The following is an 18660-nucleotide window of genomic DNA, read 5'->3' on the forward strand; positions in this document are numbered from 1 at the left end:
CAATACGCCGAAACAGGCTCTGATTGGCCAATTGCGCGGCAACAGGATAATTAGAACGGCTTTTTACCCGAAGAGTTTTGCCATGAAGGCCCTGTCCCGTTGGCGGCTCAGGAACTCCCCACTCCTATCTACCAAGTCCTAGAAAAACACTAGCCATTGAATCCACGAGTAGAAGAAAAATTGAAGAAAAGATGTCACTGAATGAATATAGTTGGCAGCAAAGATTTTATGTACACGTAATGGCTCAAGATAGCAAAACCCGCCTAGACTCCATACCCGAGACGCAATTGGCAGAAAAACGCCATGCAACATGTTAAAAACATAACCACCCTAGTTCTCAATGACCCTGAAACTCACAACAAAGGTCCATTATGTACGAGTACATGCCACGGAAGAAAAAGATCTGATCTGATCGGAGTGGATGCCGTGCCATGCCATGCTCGATCGATTAATTAATGTTGTATTTCGTCTAGGGGCCCGATGCTCGTCATTTAGGAGAATTTTGGCCCATCGCCACTTTGCCGAGACAGAGGTTGCAGCCAGAGAGGGGCGTGGCAGCGTCACTTCAGCCGGATATCGTTGACGTCGACGGGTAAATCTTCGACCAGCGCCATGGCGAATCGGAGGTTTTCGATGGGACAGAAAAGGCAATTGTCGACCGGCACGGTTGATTTAGACGAAATTTAAGATTAAAAAGGGAAAAAAGCCAAGTCGCCATATTATTAGGTGCTCCCTTATGTGGAGGATGTTTCTATATCTATCGAGAGTTGGGGTACGTAAAGCGTGACGGTCTTGTCCACGGAAAAGGCCTCCGAGCCCAGAGCCAGGTATCCCAAGTAGTCGCTGGACTTGGGAAGGTCGGTAGTAGCGGGGAGGTTGAACACTTTGTTAATGAGTGGAGAGATGTCTCCGTTGAACTTTTCTATGGGCGTGTCGGTGTACCAGGTCATGACGTTTTGCTTCGTCGCTGTGTTTATGCCGGAATAAAGATTGCTAGAGATAGATGATTGTCAGTAATGCTTAGTACGTGCATTTCTAGAGAATTGACACTCACAATGTGTCGCTACCAAGTTTCTGGGTGGATATAGGACCCGCGGCAAAACCGATAGGCTGAGTAGAAGCGCCAAAGGCTGCAAACCAAACCATGAGTTCGAACTTGGCCTTGGCAGGGTTCTGAGCAGCCGTTTTATCGCTATCAATAAACATATCGATAGCAACGTTGGTGTTGAGATTGTCGGCAGTCAAATCCGCAGAGGAGGAAGCGGTTGTGGTTTCATTGCCAACGCCGTAGGACCATTCGATATCGATATCGACTTTGGAAATGCTGTTAACGGTGGCCGGGAGAACATCGGTATCAATCTGGATGTTGGGGAAAGCGTGTACAGGGTCGTCCTCTGGGCCAGGGGGGTACTGCCATGAAATCATGAACTCAGGTGCGGTAGTGCTTGTGGGATATGTGCCGTTGTTATTCGTGGTGACCTTGATGTCAAATATCAGCATGTGACATTAGATTAGAGTAGAAATTCCAAACATACATTCATACACAAGCGCCCCGGATCGCCGACGTTCCAGTTCCATTGGTTGGGGTTTACTAAGAGAAGCAAGGGTCAGTGAACATGTTAGATCAATGTTTGCATATTGGAGATAAAGAGCATGAAATGGAGCAGAATGGAGAAGCAAAGCAGTCGAAGATCAGGTGTTTCGCCAGATATTCGCCAATTGTGATTTGACATGGGCGTTGTGAGGATCAGAATCCAGCGCTCAAGTATCGTGACATATCAACGACCACCATGCAAGCTTCAAATCAGACTAGAAGCCTCTTGCGATTGATGGTGAACCACACCAAAGATTGCTGAAATATCCAGCCATATCCTCCGGAAGTTTGCCGTCTCTGCTGGGTGACATTGTGAAGAATAGCTCGGCACCTACATATATACTTCTGCCCAGTGGTATCTGGTGTAATTCCAAACGACTTCTGGCAATACCTCGTCTTGGTGACGCCATTCTTTGGAGGTTTCGGCGGCGCAGGCGTGGGAATTGGCGGCGGCTGAGGCGCAAACAACGGCGGCTGTCCTGTGGCATCTCGGTGCGATTGCAGGCCAAACAAGATGCCCAGCGTCACGGCGATGGGGATGGCCAGCAGCGCAACGTTGACGAGGATGCGGATCGTCATGGCTGGCGGAGAAAAACGAAGGACAAAACGAGCGTCTGGAGCCGCAGAGCTGCGGGAGGAGTTGAACGAGCGAGCGTCGTCGAGGGTCGCTGGAATGAGCGCCGTCGAGCACGATTTGGCGATTGATGGGTTTTGTTTGGTCGGAATTGCTGGAGGGGGAAAAGGGCTTCGGGCCTCAAAGGCGTTCCTCGAGAAAAGAGAGACGAGTCGCAGTGCAGTTCACTCCAGTCAGCGATACGAGGCCGCTCCATCTGGTACTGGTACGTTCACATGTACATGTACCGGGTGCCTGGGGCGAAGTACACCAGGTACGAGGCCGGTACGAGCGCGAACAGCCGTCTGATGGGCGGTGCGGTGCCAGCTGCAGGCCACTAGCGGACGCGGTGGGCGGGCTTTAGTGGCCTAGTGCCCAGAGCCGGTGCGCCGCGAGCAAGAGCTGGGAGAGGCACGCGAATAGGGCCTGGGCGGAGGGTTCTAGCGGCTCTGGCGCACAGGTAGCGGTACTTGTGCCTGTCTGCTCGTATACACGTACACCTCGTCTGTGACTGGCCGATGCGCAGACCATTGAAAAGGGCCACGGCGCGCAGTTCAATGGCCAGCTCCGAGAGCCCCGTCTGAGCTGTTTTGCTATTTCTGTACTCGTATCGATACATTTGATTGAAAATAGTGACAGATGCTCCATGAAAAAAATTGGGAAACATTTTGGTTGAAACAAGTGGGCAACGCCACAGCACAGCACTTCATGTCACAGCACGCACAGTATCACTCATGGACGTAGCTGTATCCGTTGATCGCCAGGATCGAGAGGCAGAAAAAACTCAAAACATGAGACGGTGGATCGCCGAGACGGGGATGATGCGCACAGAGCGGCTCGTGTCAGCGAGAGTTTTTTGCAGTTGAGTCCACACGTACATGTAGCTTTTAGGGGTGCTGTTCTGTGCTCCCTACAGCAGAATGCTGGGCGATGGACGATCAATCAAGATGGTACTTGGCATGTGGGCAGAAATGAGATGTCACACAGCAGCTGCCCAGAGCTTCACAGAGCCTCGGGTGATTGGACATCGATGCACCGAGAGTAAACATCACATCGAAGCGCGGCTGCATCGATGGGACAATCAGACAATCAGACAACTAGGCGCCACCTGTGTGGCAGAGCAGTATCGTATCACACCGATAAGAAAGTGTGAATGGAGGTAACGGTAAACAAGATTGAAACAAACAGGAAATTAACCCGGCCAGCCTCGTCACTCTCTCGCTGTTGTGCCGTCTCTCTCACAGAAGCCGATCGTGCCGGCGTCCATGACCGGCCATCCCCGATGAATGATTCTCTCGACAAGTCCGAATCTGACACCGGCCGCTTTGCCGGTGCAGGCATCACTTGTACAGTCCTGTAAGCTTGAGCTTTACGAGCAGCACTTGTAGCGGTACAAGCAGTTGCGCTGAGGAGTCGTTACGCATCTGGCTGGGCGCGCCGCCGTAGTGCCGAGAACGTGCAGTGACAGCATCAATGGATCAGTCAAGAATGTGCAGTGCAGTAGGTGCTCCAGGCTACGGAGCGCCCGCCCAAAGTTTCTGGCTGCCATCTTCGAGTGTGGGATCCACGATTGCGGCGATGCGATACCACCTCCATGGGAGAAAAAACTGGCCTCCCCACTTGGACGACTTGCTCCCCCCAGTCCCAATCGGCCAAAGGGTCCGAGGCGCATGGCATGGGCTCCATCCGGTACGAAGGGCCCTTTCCATTTCCACTGGGCTACCGTGATATTGGGCACATGATTGCGGGAATTGGCTCACTCGTGCAAAAGAGCTTTCCATTGTCTGGAGTTGTCGGCGCAGTAATCACCTTGTTGTGTTTTGAGTCCGGTGCTTTTACACGGGTACCGTAGTCTTACTCATACTCTTACTCTTACGAGCCTCATGTTTATCTACTTCTCCCTTTCCAGCTGGACCGTGTTTATCGTTCGCACGCTAAGCCAATCATGGCCAGGTCCACTTTCCTTATCCCGAAGAATGGAGCTCCAGGGATGCGAGGGCCCCCTCTTTTCGATCCCAGGCCCATGTTGCGCTGAAAGCGAGAATCAAAGCAAGACAAGATAATGAACATCAGCGATGGCGGCGCGGCAGCACGAACCACTTGACAGTCTGATGCTCGAGTCTTACCACAGAACGCCCGACGATCACGGCTGCTGTGAAACCCACGCACAGTCAATCTCTTGCCATTGAGAGACAACAGGACAAAAAAAGAAAAGAAAATTAAAAGTGGACGGTGGGAACGGGTACCTTGAGTCGGTCCAGGTGGTTTCAGTCAGCGGCCCAATCACACGCAACTGGAATGCTTATCTATCACGAAGGCTGGCTGGCCCGTATACACAAAAGGCAAGCTGCTCACCCTTTTTTTTTTTTGCACTCGTCAGCTCTATGTCTCGAGGGGAAGGCGGCTTACTGTAGACAAAGAAGTGCAAAACCTGAAAGTTGAGAACGGTTGAGACAAAGGAGCGCATGCAGAGAAACTTATAATTTAGCATATCTATCGCCAAGTAAGCTAGAATTCATGGCTTCAAGCATACAGCTTAAGGTAATTGCCGTTCCTCGTACATGCACATCCTAATGTTCAGCGACTCCGCACGCCTCCTCGCCGTTGCTGCATGTCAAAGTCGACGTCAAGGCGGTTGACGTAAAGTGTAAACTGACGATGCCCCGGCTTGGCGTGCGAGCCAAAATTAGCAACGAGCTCCTCTTTGCTACCAGGTATCTACTGTCCAGCTGTAGCTTTCCAGAATCGAGAGTACATGTACGAATGCGAGTCGCAATGAAATGTTTGATTCACATGTGTTGGATGTACTTGTACCGCATACAGCTGGTGAGTACATGATTCACCCCCCTTCTTCAGGCCCACGTCACGCCACTCCGGCCTCGTATTGGAGGAGCAAAAAGGGCAATACACAAAAAACAGGACTCACAAAAAAAGAGGGTGCTGACTGATAGAGTCTGGTGTCTTACAGGTATTCAACGTTGCTTGCGTTGCGCTGCATCTGGTCAGTTTCCGAGCCTGCCACCAGCCCGTTTCGACTGCAGCCCCGGTCCAGCTCCAGGCCTGGGCCTATGACGATTCAACGCTGTCTGCCTTATCCGCCCAAGCCGCAGCGCCAGCGCCAGAACACGAGAAAAAAAAAAGCTGCGTCGCTGCGAACCCCGGTCGGCCGTGCGCGTATCCAGTACACGATACGATGCGAAAACCGGGGCTGCGCACGGCCCAGGCAGCGCTTGCGCAAGCTCGCGGCCCCAAGTACTGTGTACCTGCGTCTGCTGAGGCGCCACGGCTAGCCTCCAGTGGACAGCGCTACTGGACAGCGCTACTGGTGCCTACTGGTCTACTGTAAGCCGCACCGCCCACGACATTCCCGTCAATCAAAGAAAGGCAGTGGCAGCACAAAGAAACGGCCAACCTCATGTTGACACCTGCCCGGGCCTAGCTGGCGCTGCTAGCACTGACTGGGAGCTGCTGGAGCTAGCGCGAGCCACTGACAGCCCACTGGCACCCGCTGTTCCCGCTGAGCTCTGGGTGCTGCTGGACTCGATGTAGGTACCTCCAGCTGTCTCGATACTTGCAGCATGGCATGAGATGGCGCATCTACCTGGCCAACCTTGTGAACTCGGGGGGCTGTAAAGCAAAAAGCAAGACTCTTCCACTGAATGCAGTACTGTTGAAGTCTCTGCAACCCTTGCTCAAACTCTGTGTGCTGTTGTGCATTGCGTCAAACGGCACACACTTGCAGTTACAGTAATAAGAAGTGCATGTACCTCGTACCGCTGATACACGCTCACACCTTGTCGCAGACCCAACCTCGTACCACGCGCTAGCGGTAGCTCCTTGTACCCAGATCGGTGCCTCAGAGGGTCCTTGTACCGCTACTTGTGCCACACCTCACACCCTCCATCGCTGCTAGTATCCGACGTCCTGTCTCCTTCCCAACCGGCCGCTTCCTTTTTCACCTCTCTCTTCTCTCGCTTTTCTGCTCCTCAACTTCTGCTATTTCTCCTCCTCCCACATCATCATCTGCGGTGAATTGCTTCGCTGCTTACATTCGTTTAGCATATACCAATTTCTAACAGGGGGGGATCCTGCACAGCGTCTCCTCCAGCAGCCGCCCGTTTACACCAGGAACCGCGTGCCCAGCAAGCCAACCTTCGTTTATTTGGCCGAGGATACACTTTTTCTAGCAAATCTAATACGGAGCACCGCACGCACATACAAACGCCATTCACCATTGTGCCCCAGGAAGCCCAATCAGCCCGGCCTTGACGGTGTTTGCCTCGCTAAAGCCCCGCATAAGGCGTCGACAACTCAACTGCAGCCAGTTTCTCTCGCTTGTGGCCGAGCCACATAAACCACGAGTCTGCCCGCCATGATGCAAAGCCACCAGGAGGAGTATGAGGAGATGGTCGAGATCGGTGGCTTCCGGCAGCATCAGCACACCGCGTCCGACGACTCGCATCCTCGCCTGCTCAACGACAACATGAGGTCCAACCGCTCCAGTCGGGTCAATCCTGACGACTTCGCCTCGCCTCAGTGGCCGCCGTCAATTGCAGGAACCGGCAGCTCCCCTTCCCTGACGCTAAGAAGCGGTGCCACCACGCCGTATGACCACATGTCTTCGTCTAAACACTTGATTTTCGCCGATTCGAGATCGTCTACTCCAATGGTATTTACTCCCCCCTCTATCCCACGAGCCCAACTCCAATTCCCCCCAAGATTCCACTTATACCTCCAGCTGTCAATTCTACAGTGGGTTTGTATCGCATGCGCATGCTCTTGGCCCATGACTCTTGCCGCGAAGTCGCCGCTGACGTCCCTCCTCGTATTTTTCGTTGAAACTGCAGATTCAAAGTCATATAAGCCTAACAGAGCTTCTGCCACAGACCGGCCGCTCTCCGAGCAAAGAGGTTAGCAGTAGCGACAGTGACGATCAGAATGGGATCGCCATTCTGCACGATCGCGACGATGCCGACATCTGGAAGGGCTGGAAGAGGCACCTCTACACCCTCACGCCTCTTCTCACCGTGCTCAACACCGGAATCTACTTGACGTACCTTGGCCTTCGTATCGCCTGTGTTATTTTGGCGCAAAAGGCGTCCGGCCTCACTTTTGCCGCCGCCTGGGTTTTCATTGCCGTAGAGCTAGCAGTTGCCATTCCATCACTCATGCACAACACCTGGACCATGTGGTCTCTCAAGAAGCGAAACAGGCCCAAGATGAGGCTGACGGGAAACGACGTGCCTACCGTCGACGCTTTCATCACCTGCTGCGGCGAAGATGACGAGCTGGTCATGGATACGGTTCGCGGTGCCTGTGACCAGGATTATCCTATCGACAAGTTTCGAGTTATCGTCTTGGACGACGGCAAATCGGCTGGTTTGGAGCGATCTTGCGCTATTCTCTCACACACCTATCCGAACCTCTACTACATGGCCCGAACCAAGATTCCCGGACAGCCCCATCATTTCAAGGCAGGAAACCTCAATTACGGCTTGGAGCAGACTACTTTGTTGCCTGGTGGTGCTGGCCAATTCATGGCGGCCCTGGACGCTGATATGGTAAGTTTACAAATGGGCGGGAGAGTCCAAACACGTTTCCCGCTACAACAAGCTTTGTTCCTTGATTTCGCTAACTGAATCGCAGATTCCCGAGAGAGACTGGCTTCGCGCTCTGCTTCCTCACGCTGTCATGGATCCCAAAATGGCCCTGGTTTGCCCTCCTCAGCTGTTCTACAACACGCCGCCATCCGACCCCCTGGCGCAGTCCCTGGATTTCTTTGTTCACGTTATCGAGCCTATCAAGGACGCCATGGGTGTCGCCTGGTGCACTGGATCTGGTTACGTAGCCAGACGGGACGCTTTGGAGCAAATCGGCAACTTTCCTCTTGGTTCACTGGCTGAGGACGTGGCTACGTCAACCCTTATGCTCGGTAAAGGATGGAAGACGGCCTATGTCCACGAACCCCTCCAGTTTGGAACCGTTCCTGAAGATTACGGCAGCCACTTGAAGCAGCGTACTCGATGGGCCATTGGTACTGTGGACACGTCTTTCAAGCTCAACTTTTGTCTGTGGGGTGAAAAGGTCCGCCAAATGACTTTTGCACAGCGCTTCTCTGGTTTCCTCTACGCCGCTCTCAGTGTCTACACCGTTCTGCTCTCCATCTCACTTTTCGCCATCCCCATCATTCTTATCATGGGCAAGCCTCTGGTCGCATACGCCAACGATACCCAGCTGCGATGGCTCATCCGCGCGTGCTTTGCCAACACCATTGTCAACCGTCTTTGCGAGTTTGTCCTCTTCATTCCTGCCGGCTATCACACTGGCCAGCGTGGTTCTCGCTACCAGCTCTGGATGTCGCCCTACATTGCCCTCTGTCTTATCCGAGCCTTCATCTTGCCCAAGTGGCTTGGAGGACAAACCCAAGCTTTCAAGCCCACCGGTTCCATCTCTTCCGCTCTGAACGAGCGCGACCCCAAGTTGAAGAAGAACATGTTCCGCCGCCTATGGGTCATCCTTGTCAACTACATGGCCGGGTTCCATCTCGCCTTTGTCTACCTGACGCTCGTTGCCGTCACCCTCGTTACATACCGCTGCTTTTTCCAACAGAGTCACTCCACCAGAGACATCCTCATCGCCCTAGTGACACACGCTTTCTGGCCGCCTCTCACCTTCATCTTCATCTGCAGCTCTCTCTGGACTCCCGTCGGCTACGCCATTGACCCCCCTCGAATGCCCGAACGAGAAGATCTCCTTATCCGCGATGCCGAGACCAAGGTTGCTCACCCCACGGCCCAGAGCAAAAAGATTGCATTCGGCGGCCAGGCCGCCTGGTTCGAGTTCGAATACACGTTCTCGACCTTGTACACATGTCTTATATTTGTCCTATCTTTCCTTTTCTAAAGCATTTTGGAGGAACTTGAGAGACACAAATGCACATTCAACCGTGTCTCTCAACCCTCTGCAACGTCACAGTACGTATGGTTTATAGTCCGAGCAGGCATGATGGAGAATTTGGAAGTTGCAGCATACGAACCGGCCGAGTGGGTTCTAACGATGGAACATTTGACTTTTTGTTTTCGATGGTAAAAGGCGCATGGGATATGTATGAACATAGACAGGGCGGAACGCGTGGTTTCGACTTGACATTTAAACTAATTAAGCAGCATGTTCGGCATGATCGACGACATTGCAGTTATAGATTAATACGGCGATTCGCCATGTATCTAGCGATCAAATGAGTACATGTATCACAAAGAGCCTTGATTGAACGCAGTGATTGTTTAGTCTACGCGAAAGCAGCAAAATGAGTTTTGATGATCTAAAAAGGGAGACATTCTCCAATGATCTAAGACACGGAAATTTCGGCTCGGAACATGGCGTCGTTATACTTTAGTCTCGGCAAATGTCATCCTACTAGCTCCAACGGTGCAAACAGTGATTTTCTCTTGCTTCCACGAAGCCCTGCATAACCCTAGGTTTGAAGAATGGCACAAATGCTGCAGCAGTATAAGACGTTCCTGACAGTAATGGATAGGGGCTAGATAGATAGGGCTTAGAGATGGGATGAGCCTCATGGCAGGGCATTACGAGAGAAGATTAAATGAAGTAGTGTACCGATTACTACTGCGTGCTACTGGTGGAAGTAGGCCCAGATCCTGTCAGATCTCCATGTGCAAAGCATGGCGCTGCGAACTGAATGGACGGAACCTTATTTTCCCTTTTTTCTCTTCTCCTTTCATGCTGACGTTCGTGATGGTGGATTCGCGGAGCTGAGCGCGCCACTTGCACTTGTTGTATATGTTAACGGAGATGCTCCGTTTTATTTTGTTTGTAATCACTTACGGGGCCTATTTCTTACGTGGGAGTTACTAACACAATACGATGATTGCCCATACGAATTGGCTGTGAGTGAATAGGGGGCTATGTTGATAAGGGAGATGAAGGTTGCTGGAAATAGATTATGGACCTGCAGGTAGGTAAGGTAATTGAGACATGAGAGTTGGAAAAAGATACATGTTTGCATTCATAAAGGTACTTAGAGAGGTATCGTTTGAGTTCGATTCATAGAACCTTGCGCCTTGCATGGCTGGTTTTTTGGTCCGTTTTCGGCAATGCGAGGGGGGGTGTGAACTTTGAGAGTGCCTGGGCTTGGTATGTACAGGTACTCTTTGTCGTGGATTTGAAAAGGCAAGGGAGATTTAGGTAGTAGAAGGGGGAGGCTGTGTTGTCTTCTATACGGAGCTGTTATTTTTGTTTTTGTTGGTGCTGGTAAGCAGGCAAATGATTGCGAGCGTGTATGCGAGTTCCGTATTTTGAAACGGATTGCGCGGCTATGGGTGGACTTGATGGGCGAGCAGGGCATGAACCCAGTAGGTACTTCGGCCCGTATAAGTCCAACTCGGACCAAAGATAGATCAGACATGGACAGTACCAAATTTGCTCCGCCGGGTCACCGACTCACCGCCGTTGCGGTCCTACAAGCACCAAAGTGATTGACATAGAGCCAGGCCAAAAACATCAGCATCAGCCGGGGCGGTTCCTAGAAAAAGAATGCGGCGGTTGTTAGGCTTTGCTGTGAAGCTGGGCTGGGTCACCTTCCATATCCGTCAATGCCTCTGACTACATGTAATGGAGAGGCACAAAAACACGCACTGGCTTTTTACTGGGCTAGGTGGAATGTGGAAGGAAGAGTAGAAGGTGAGATTTTTTGTGACTGGTTACATGTATAAGATGGCAGGATTTTGGGCCAAGCTTTGTTGGGATTGGAGCGGGAATAAGATATGGCTTGCTGTTGGGTCTTGAAGAGAGGGCACGAGATCATCTTTGCGTTGGATCTGTGAGATGAAGATGGCATAGTAACTGGACGGCGGCAGCTCGGCTCCATGCTGTGACTGAGTTGCTCCGCTTTCCCCGCATCTTGGCCGTTAAGCTGGTGGTTGGGCTGATGCTTGTTTCTGTGGGAGCAGCACCATTCTAGAATGAGGTATCGAGGCTGGAATGGGCAGAGGATGTGAATGAATCAGGATGGTGGTCTGTAATAAGCATTTATACAGATTGCATGCAGATGGCTTATGCATGAGATGATGACTGATTATAAACGCTGCGAGGACCTGACGAGCTGAGAATTTCCATCTCCTCTAGGGTAAGTAGGCCTCATGTCATGTCATATCATATGACGTAGCGACAACACCGTTGATCTTGTCTTAGAGCCATAGGTCCGGCAATAAATTCCTGTTGCTGGTTCATGGCGTCTGTAGCCTCAGTAACGGCAATAACGGTCCAATATGTTCGGGTAATAACAATGGCCGGCTGTTTCGGATAACAAGGCACCATTACAATGTCTCGACGCTGTTCATTCTGCCTATTGCTTTAACAGTAAATTGCACGCTGATTATAACAGGTCCATTACAGCGGTTGACGGCACCTGTGGAATGGAAATACTACCATTCGCTGTCAGCTGCCTGTCCCAGACAACCAGCAGCCTCGTGTGATGCCCATGGCACGAGCACCACGTTGTCCTCTGTTAGCCATGTGATGGAGCCGTCATGTTCGCAGATGCAGATCATCGCCCATCAAGCACCAACCAGTTCATCTCTGCAATCAAACCGGCGCCTGCTAAGAGCATCCCGCACGCTATTGGGTCCCAGCGCCCCAGCCCCTGCTTTTAAGGCGTATTAGGCGTATCGGCCCCAGAAACCCCGCTGGAGAGTCGTACCGGAGCCGCGATGTGACCTCTGCCCCTTACATCTCGAGACTCAGTCGCCAGTCACAGCAGCCTCCATCCGCGACTTGGCCAGAAGCACGGGATTGTCACGCGGCCGCAGCCTGGTGACGATTGAGGGCAGAAGAAGCCGTTCTAGCCCTTTGATTGCTGTCTCAGAGGCGCGTGCCAAAGGAGGGGAAAAGGGACTGAGCCAGAGACACAAAGAGAGAGTGAAATACCTGGACAAGAGAGGAGAACGAGAGAGAGAGCTGGAAAGAAGAGGTGCGGCGAAAAGAAAAAGCCAAGAGACAAGGGGTCTGATCCAGCAGATAACTCGGTTACCGTCAAAGTGGAGGTTTTTTCTCCCGAATTAAACAGCCTAGATTCCAGACGGCAGATGTCTGTAGAACGTGAGGGAGAGCGGCATAGGACAAGAAAGGATAAAGCCAACTAAAGAGACGATGGAGATGCGCCTCGGCTCTGCATGGGACTGTAAGAAAAAGAACCCGTTTCCCCCTTCTATTCTTTCCCCCTTCTTTCAGCCTGTTGTATCCCTTTTGGCGGCCATTGCAGCTTTGAGAGATAAGGGAACAAGGGCAGATCCAAGATGATATCAGACATCAAGTTGACTCTTGCTTTAGCTGTAGCACAGATACCGCTTAGCGGTGCTGCCACCGCAACTCGTGAGTGAGCCTTTCCCATCAGCATTGCCTTGCATTGTCGCAGCCTTGCCTGCTGAGATTCGCAATGGTGATTCACTGCTTTATACAACACTTGCTGATTGTGACAACACAGTCCGGCCATGGAAATTTGCTCCGCTGCCCCTCGGCTCGGTCAAGCCTGGAGGATGGATGCTCGGCGAGATGACGGCCATGGCGAATGGCCTCGCGGGCCATGAGCACGACTTTTACGTCTACGTCAGCGAGTCTAGCTGGCTGAATACGCCTGGCAGCGGCGGCACCGAGTACAGCTCTCTCAACGAGGGCCTGCCGTATTGGTTCAACGGCCTTGTCCCGCTGGCATATCAGCTTGACGATGACAGGCTCAAGGCACAGGTCCAGGACGTTGCCAACACCGTGTTGGGCTTCCAGGCCACAGACGGCTGGATCGGGCCAGAGGTTGGCAGCGCGAGAAACTTTTGGGCGCGGACGCCCTTTTTTCTCGGGCTGACGCAGCTTGTGGAGGCGGACAGCTCGTGGGAGAATCGGGTTGTCACGGCGCTTCGCCGCTTCATGACGCTGACGAACAAGATGCTGCACAACAACAGCCAGGGCTTCACCAACTGCGCCAGCGGCGTGGACTGCACGTGGGGACAGGCGCGCGTGCATGACCTGATCATCACCATCCAGTGGCTGCTGGAGAAGTATCCCTCTGATCAGGACTCCCTGCTGTGGGACAACATGAATCTGTTTTACGCGCAGACCAACTACAAGTGGGCGGATTGGTACACCGAGGGCGTGTTTGAGGAGGAAGTGGACCCTACGAATTCCTCCAACTTTGTTTGGATTCACGGTGTGAATGTTGGCCAAGGTATGTTTCTGTTTCACTGTCGAGGTAAAGATGACTTACTCATGGCGGTATAATAGGCCTCAAGGCATCCTCGGTGATATACAGAATGACTGGAGACGACGAGATGGTCACCAAGAGCCAGAACGCCGTGGACTGGAGCTTCCAGTACCATGGCTCGGCCTCTGGCTCCATCCTCGCCGACGAGAGAGAGCGTGACCTGTCGTCGTACATTGGCAGCGAGCTTTGCACGGCCGTAGAGACGGCCTACTCGTTGGCCTATATGTACCAGGTCCTCGGCGACAATAGCTATGCTGATCGTGCCGAGAGAACCATCTTCAACGCCTTTCCCGTCATGCTCACGGGCGACAAATGGGCGCACCAGTACATGGACAGCCCGAACCAGCCGTTTGCCATCAGCACGATCCAGCCCGACGGCAGCGTGCCGCAGGTGTTTACGACGGCAAACAGCGGCGTGGCCACGACGTTCGGCATGGAGCCGCTGTATCCCTGCTGCACCGTGAACCATCCCCAGGGCTATCCCAAGTTTGTGGCCAATAGCTGGGTGCTGTACAACGGCGGCTTGGCACACGCCTTGCTGAGTCCATCCACGGTGAAGACTGTTGTTAACGGAGGCTCCGTCACGGTGGAGTGTGACACCAACTACCCCTTCAGCAACGTCCTCACCTACTCTGTCAACGCTGACAAGCCCTTCACGCTGTACCTGCGCATGCCAGAGTGGGCGGAAAGCCAAATGTCCACTCTGACCCAGTCCGGCGCCTCATCGTCTCGCCTCACCGTCGACGCCGACGAGACCACCGGCATGACCAAGATCAACCTCAACGCCGGCAAGACCACAATCACGTATGTCATCATCGCGGGCGTGAGAACTGAAGAAAGACCCAACAACAGCGTGGCCGTCTTCTTCGGCAACTTGCTCTACGCGCTGGACGTTGGCTACGCCGAGAACTCGACCCTGCCGCACGCCTACTACGATCCCAACGGCCCGGGCATCTCCGGCCTGCCCTTCTCCCAGCTGCGCGACTGGTACATTGAGAGCACCAAGCCGTGGAACGTGGCCATTGATCCGTCGACGATTGCCTACCACGGCGTCAGCAGCAGCGCAACCCTGCCGGACCCGATCTTCGAGATGGGCGCGCCGCCAAACTACATGACCGTCTCTGGCTGCCAGATCAACTGGCCGCTGTATATGGGCGTCACGCCGGATGTGCCGCCGCTGGAGAGGACGTGCGTGGGGCCGAAGAAGACGTTTAGGCTGGTGCCGTATGGGGGGGCCAAGGTGCACATGTCGGATTTGCCAGTCGTGGAGTTTTGAGGATTTTGAGCGGGATGGTATGAAGTATGAGCATATATGAGCTTGATGTCTTTTTTTTGTTTATTTAGTTGATGGTTTTGTACATATGGGATGGGGATGGTATTGCTGAAAGATGCATAGATATATATGTATACAGAGCGTCTTTAGAAGGAGAGAGAGAGAGTATGTGATTCGTTCTCACATGGTTCTCTGTTTTTCTTGCATTCCGGTCGGCTTTTCTCCGTGTAGTCGTCAGGATATGCTTACTTCGCTATACCCCATCAATGCCTGTTCAGGATTGTGGTGAAATCAGCCAATAGCTTGCACCTTTCCTATCCCTTTTTCCTTCATACAATAGGCATTCATTCAATGTTATGGATCACAACTCTTCAGGACTCTATCTTTCCGGTCTGTATCAGAGAGTTGATCTATATTTCGGAAGAGAGACATACACATATACGGTGTTACCGAGCTATGTCCATGATAAGTTCAAAGTGCAGTCTAGCCCGTATCAGTTGGGTCTCTCGGCTGGAAGGCAAATGCTACGCGTATCCAGATTTGACCAGAGCTACCATAGAACTGGGGCACTACTGTAGCTTTGAGCTCCGGTTGCTGGCATGCTCGGATGAGAGTGCCATGCAGTGGGCTCAGAAAGGGGATTTTACATGATGCCGTGCCTCGGCGCAAGTGAACAAGTGTTAATGTGGATTCAATTCAAATTATAGGTGACACTCGGCAGTGAATGGGTTTATGCTTCTAGTTGTCCTTGTCGGGAGATGACGCAAAACTTGTTATACACCCACCACCCGAAGCTGTAGCGAATCCACCAAGATCAAACAAAACCCCATATAGGCTAGCGATCCATTTTAAAATAGGAGAATTCAAGCCGAGCCGCTATACCGCCTAGCGGAGAATTGAGAGCTACACCGATAGCTTCATACGGTAGCTAAGCGTTTGAGATAGATGTAGATGGAATCGCGTACTAGATGCTCAGATGCACCCAAAGATCACTATTGCGCCAAGACGAAATAAGTTTCTTTACGATGGCCTCTAAATAGGTTTGATAGCATATGACATGGCGTAACGTCAGCTGAGCTTTTTTATTAAGATATTGCTGTTGGAAATTCATGTTAAATTTTTTTCATAATGCACATCTATTTCCTATTTCTTGTATATAATGAGTCGCGTCAGATCCGTTGCGAAGTCTCATGCAAGCGGAAGCGTGTCCGCCCGATGAAGCTCGCCTTTCTTCGGATCATCCGGCTCGCGCAAGGCTTGTTCCGAGACTACATCAAAGAAATGAACTCTTCTCAACCATTGCGACACCTCTTCCTGCATCGTCACTTTGCCGAATATTTTGTGATATCATCTACATGAATATGCCGGAGAGCAAAACGGCTCAGCCAGAGTGCCGGGACGCTAATACAAACCTCGGCAGCAGCTTATTAGCCAATAAAAGTCCAGAATTCGCACAGCTACGTCAATAGAAGCCGCCATAGAAGCTTCCGCGAAAGATCCACATAGCGAGGCTCGGAAACGGATTCTCCGTTGCGCATTTCCTAATTTGTATGAGGGACGTACTTTGAGAGCCTCGAGCACTCCCGATTCGTCTGCGAGCGTGATGCTGTAATCGTCATCCAGTAGTGTTTTCCGAATTGGAACAGTAGCCTTACTGATGTTGCATCCAGCTCCTATGATAAGGATTTGTAGAGAGGGATTAACGAAATAGGGCTCAGCTGCTTATAAGCCCGAGTGCCTCCTGTGTTATTCTCCAAATTCACCACACGCTTCTATACATCAACTGCAATACTTGCATCATATCCAGCAATCCAAATAATTATCCAACTATACAACAATGGCCATCACGTGGCAGCCTCCCTTGAATTACAGGAGCAGACCTGTTGCGGTGTTGGGTGCTGGCGTTCTGGGTCGTAGAATAGGTATGTGATATCACCCATCTTGAAACCAAAGGCTAATAGCTTTTCGTAGCTTGTATCTGGGCATCAGCAGGATACAATGTGCGAATACGAGACCCGAGTGCACAGCAGCGAAGCGACGGCATTGCCTATGTTGAAGAAAATGTAGCGGCATACGCCCAGAAGACCGGAAAGGCTCCAGGCAAAGCACAGGCGTTCGAAAACATACAAGAAGCTGTTGAGAATGCTTGGCTTGTTATAGAAGCTGTTCCGGAAAAGATTCAGCTAAAGATTGATACTTTTGCTGAACTGGACGCCCTTACCCCGGCCGACTGCATTCTGGCCTCGAATTCATCCTCATACAAATCGTCCGAAATGATTGAGAAAGTGTCTGCTGCTAGAAAAACTCAGATCTTGAACATGCACTACTATATGCCTCCAATGTGCATGGTTGTGGAACTCATGACGGACGGTTTCACGGCGGGAGATATCTTCCCATTCATGGTTGAGCGATCAAAGGAAGCCGCGACATTGCCGTATGTTGCGAGAAAGCAGTCGACAGGCTTCATCTTTAACCGCCTCTGGGCCGCTATCAAGCGCGAGTCTTTGACGATTCTAGCTGAAGGGGTTTCCGTTCCAGAGGAAATTGATTCTCTATGGACAGAAATGTTTATAAAAGGCGGCGCACCACCTTGCAAGTTGATGGACGGTAAGTATTGTATTACGCAACCGGATAATGATTTCCAGCTAACGAAGGATATTAGATGTCGGACTTGATACGGTGGCCTTTATCGAAAGCCATTACATTGCAGAGCGCGGACTCTCTTCCGAGAAGACTGTCGACTTTTTGCAAGCTCAATACCTGGACCAGGGTAAACTGGGAGCTAAGAGCGAGAAAGGCGGCTTCTATCCTTCCTCAGAGGTCAAGTCTACCACGACTAATGGCGACTTGAGCGAGCCCAAAATCGTTGTCTTGGATGTTGGCTTGGCTGCTGATGTGCCCAACCTACGCTCAGGAGGCCAAATTCTCCAACTAGGCCTGGACGGAAAGGTTCAAAAAGTGCTGGTCAGCGGCACGTCAATGCCTGATGGCCTAGATATAGATCACGAAAGCGGCCGTATGTTCTGGACCTGTATGGGTGTTCCGGGAAACAATGATGACGGCGCCATCTACTCAGCGAACGTTGATGGCACCGATGTCCGCACCGTCCTTTCTCCCGGTTCTGTCAACACCCCCAAGCAGCTGGCCGTTGACCGTGAGTCGAAGAAGCTTTACTTTTCTGATCGTGAGGGCCTCTCGGTATTCCGATGCAACTTTGACGGCTCCGACCTGGAACTGTTGATCAAGACTGGGGACGCTGAGAACCCGGAGGACAAGGAAGACCAGACCAAGTGGTGCGTTGGCATCGCTGTGGTCCCCAAGCTGGGCAAATTCTACTGGACCCAAAAGGGCCCCTCCAAGAGCAACAAAGGTCGCATTTTCTCCGCCAATATTGCAACTCCCGCAGGCCAATCTGCCCAATCAAGAGATGACGTTGTTTGCCTCTTGAGCGCTCTTCCTGAGCCAATTGACTTAGAGGTGGACGAAGAGACGAATATCCTCTATTGGACTGACCGTGGCGAAATGCCTTTCGGAAATACGTTGAACAAGGCTCAGTTGGACGGAGCTGGACTTTTGGCGAAGTCTGCCTCTCCCAGGGGATATGAGATTCTCATAAAACATCTCAAGGAAGCGATTGGCCTCAAGCTGGACACCAAGAACGGTCACATTTATGTGGCTGATCTGGGTGGCTACATTTACCAGTGCGATCTTGATGGGCAGAATAAGAGGGTTATTCACTCAGACGACTACCGGGCTTTTACTGGCATTAACCTCTTGTAAGCGGTGGATGGAGGTCTCTGTTACGTGTAAGCATGTAGAAAGAGGACTTTATGCATTCAGAATTGTATAAAACCTAGATTTCATTGTTATTGACAATTAAGTTACTGCTATTGAAGCGTTGATTTTGT

The 18660-nt window shown here is 51.8% G+C and overlaps 5 protein-coding genes across 5 annotated transcripts; 4 read left to right on the plus strand and 1 right to left on the minus strand.

Moving 5' to 3' along the window:
* Window positions 1-734: 734 nt before the first annotated feature.
* Window positions 735-2173, minus strand: TGAM01_v206550 (hypothetical protein; the record flags this gene model as incomplete). Its single annotated transcript, XM_018801685.2, has 4 exons — window positions 735-993; window positions 1055-1479; window positions 1536-1591; window positions 1930-2173. 4 exons carry the CDS (start codon window positions 2171-2173, stop codon window positions 735-737), a joined length of 984 nt encoding a protein of 327 aa, XP_018665000.2.
* A 3227-nt stretch (window positions 2174-5400) lies between these two features.
* TGAM01_v206551 (hypothetical protein) lies at window positions 5401-5756 on the plus strand (the record flags this gene model as incomplete). The annotated part of the gene is made up of 2 exons (XM_018801684.1): window positions 5401-5549; window positions 5588-5756. The coding sequence occupies 2 exons, from the start codon at window positions 5401-5403 to the stop codon at window positions 5754-5756; spliced, it is 318 nt and encodes a 105-aa protein (XP_018664999.1).
* Window positions 5757-6579: 823 nt separating this feature from the next.
* Window positions 6580-9110, plus strand: TGAM01_v206552 (hypothetical protein; the record flags this gene model as incomplete). Its single annotated transcript, XM_018801683.1, has 3 exons — window positions 6580-6876; window positions 7094-7768; window positions 7854-9110. The coding sequence occupies 3 exons, from the start codon at window positions 6580-6582 to the stop codon at window positions 9108-9110; spliced, it is 2229 nt and encodes a 742-aa protein (XP_018664998.1).
* A 3410-nt stretch (window positions 9111-12520) lies between these two features.
* On the plus strand, window positions 12521-14755 carry TGAM01_v206553 (hypothetical protein; the record flags this gene model as incomplete). The annotated part of the gene is made up of 3 exons (XM_018801682.1): window positions 12521-12596; window positions 12709-13443; window positions 13500-14755. 3 exons carry the CDS (start codon window positions 12521-12523, stop codon window positions 14753-14755), a joined length of 2067 nt encoding a protein of 688 aa, XP_018664997.1.
* Window positions 14756-16589: 1834 nt separating this feature from the next.
* Window positions 16590-18532, plus strand: TGAM01_v206554 (3-hydroxyacyl-CoA dehydrogenase; the record flags this gene model as incomplete). Its single annotated transcript, XM_018801681.2, has 3 exons — window positions 16590-16674; window positions 16724-17359; window positions 17415-18532. 3 exons carry the CDS (start codon window positions 16590-16592, stop codon window positions 18530-18532), a joined length of 1839 nt encoding a protein of 612 aa, XP_018664996.2.
* Between the last annotated feature and the right edge of the window lie 128 nt (window positions 18533-18660).

This window comes from Trichoderma gamsii (assembly GCF_001481775.2).
Source record: "Trichoderma gamsii strain T6085 chromosome Unknown Scaffold_22.2, whole genome shotgun sequence".
Taxonomy (NCBI): Eukaryota; Fungi; Ascomycota; class Sordariomycetes; order Hypocreales; family Hypocreaceae; genus Trichoderma; species Trichoderma gamsii.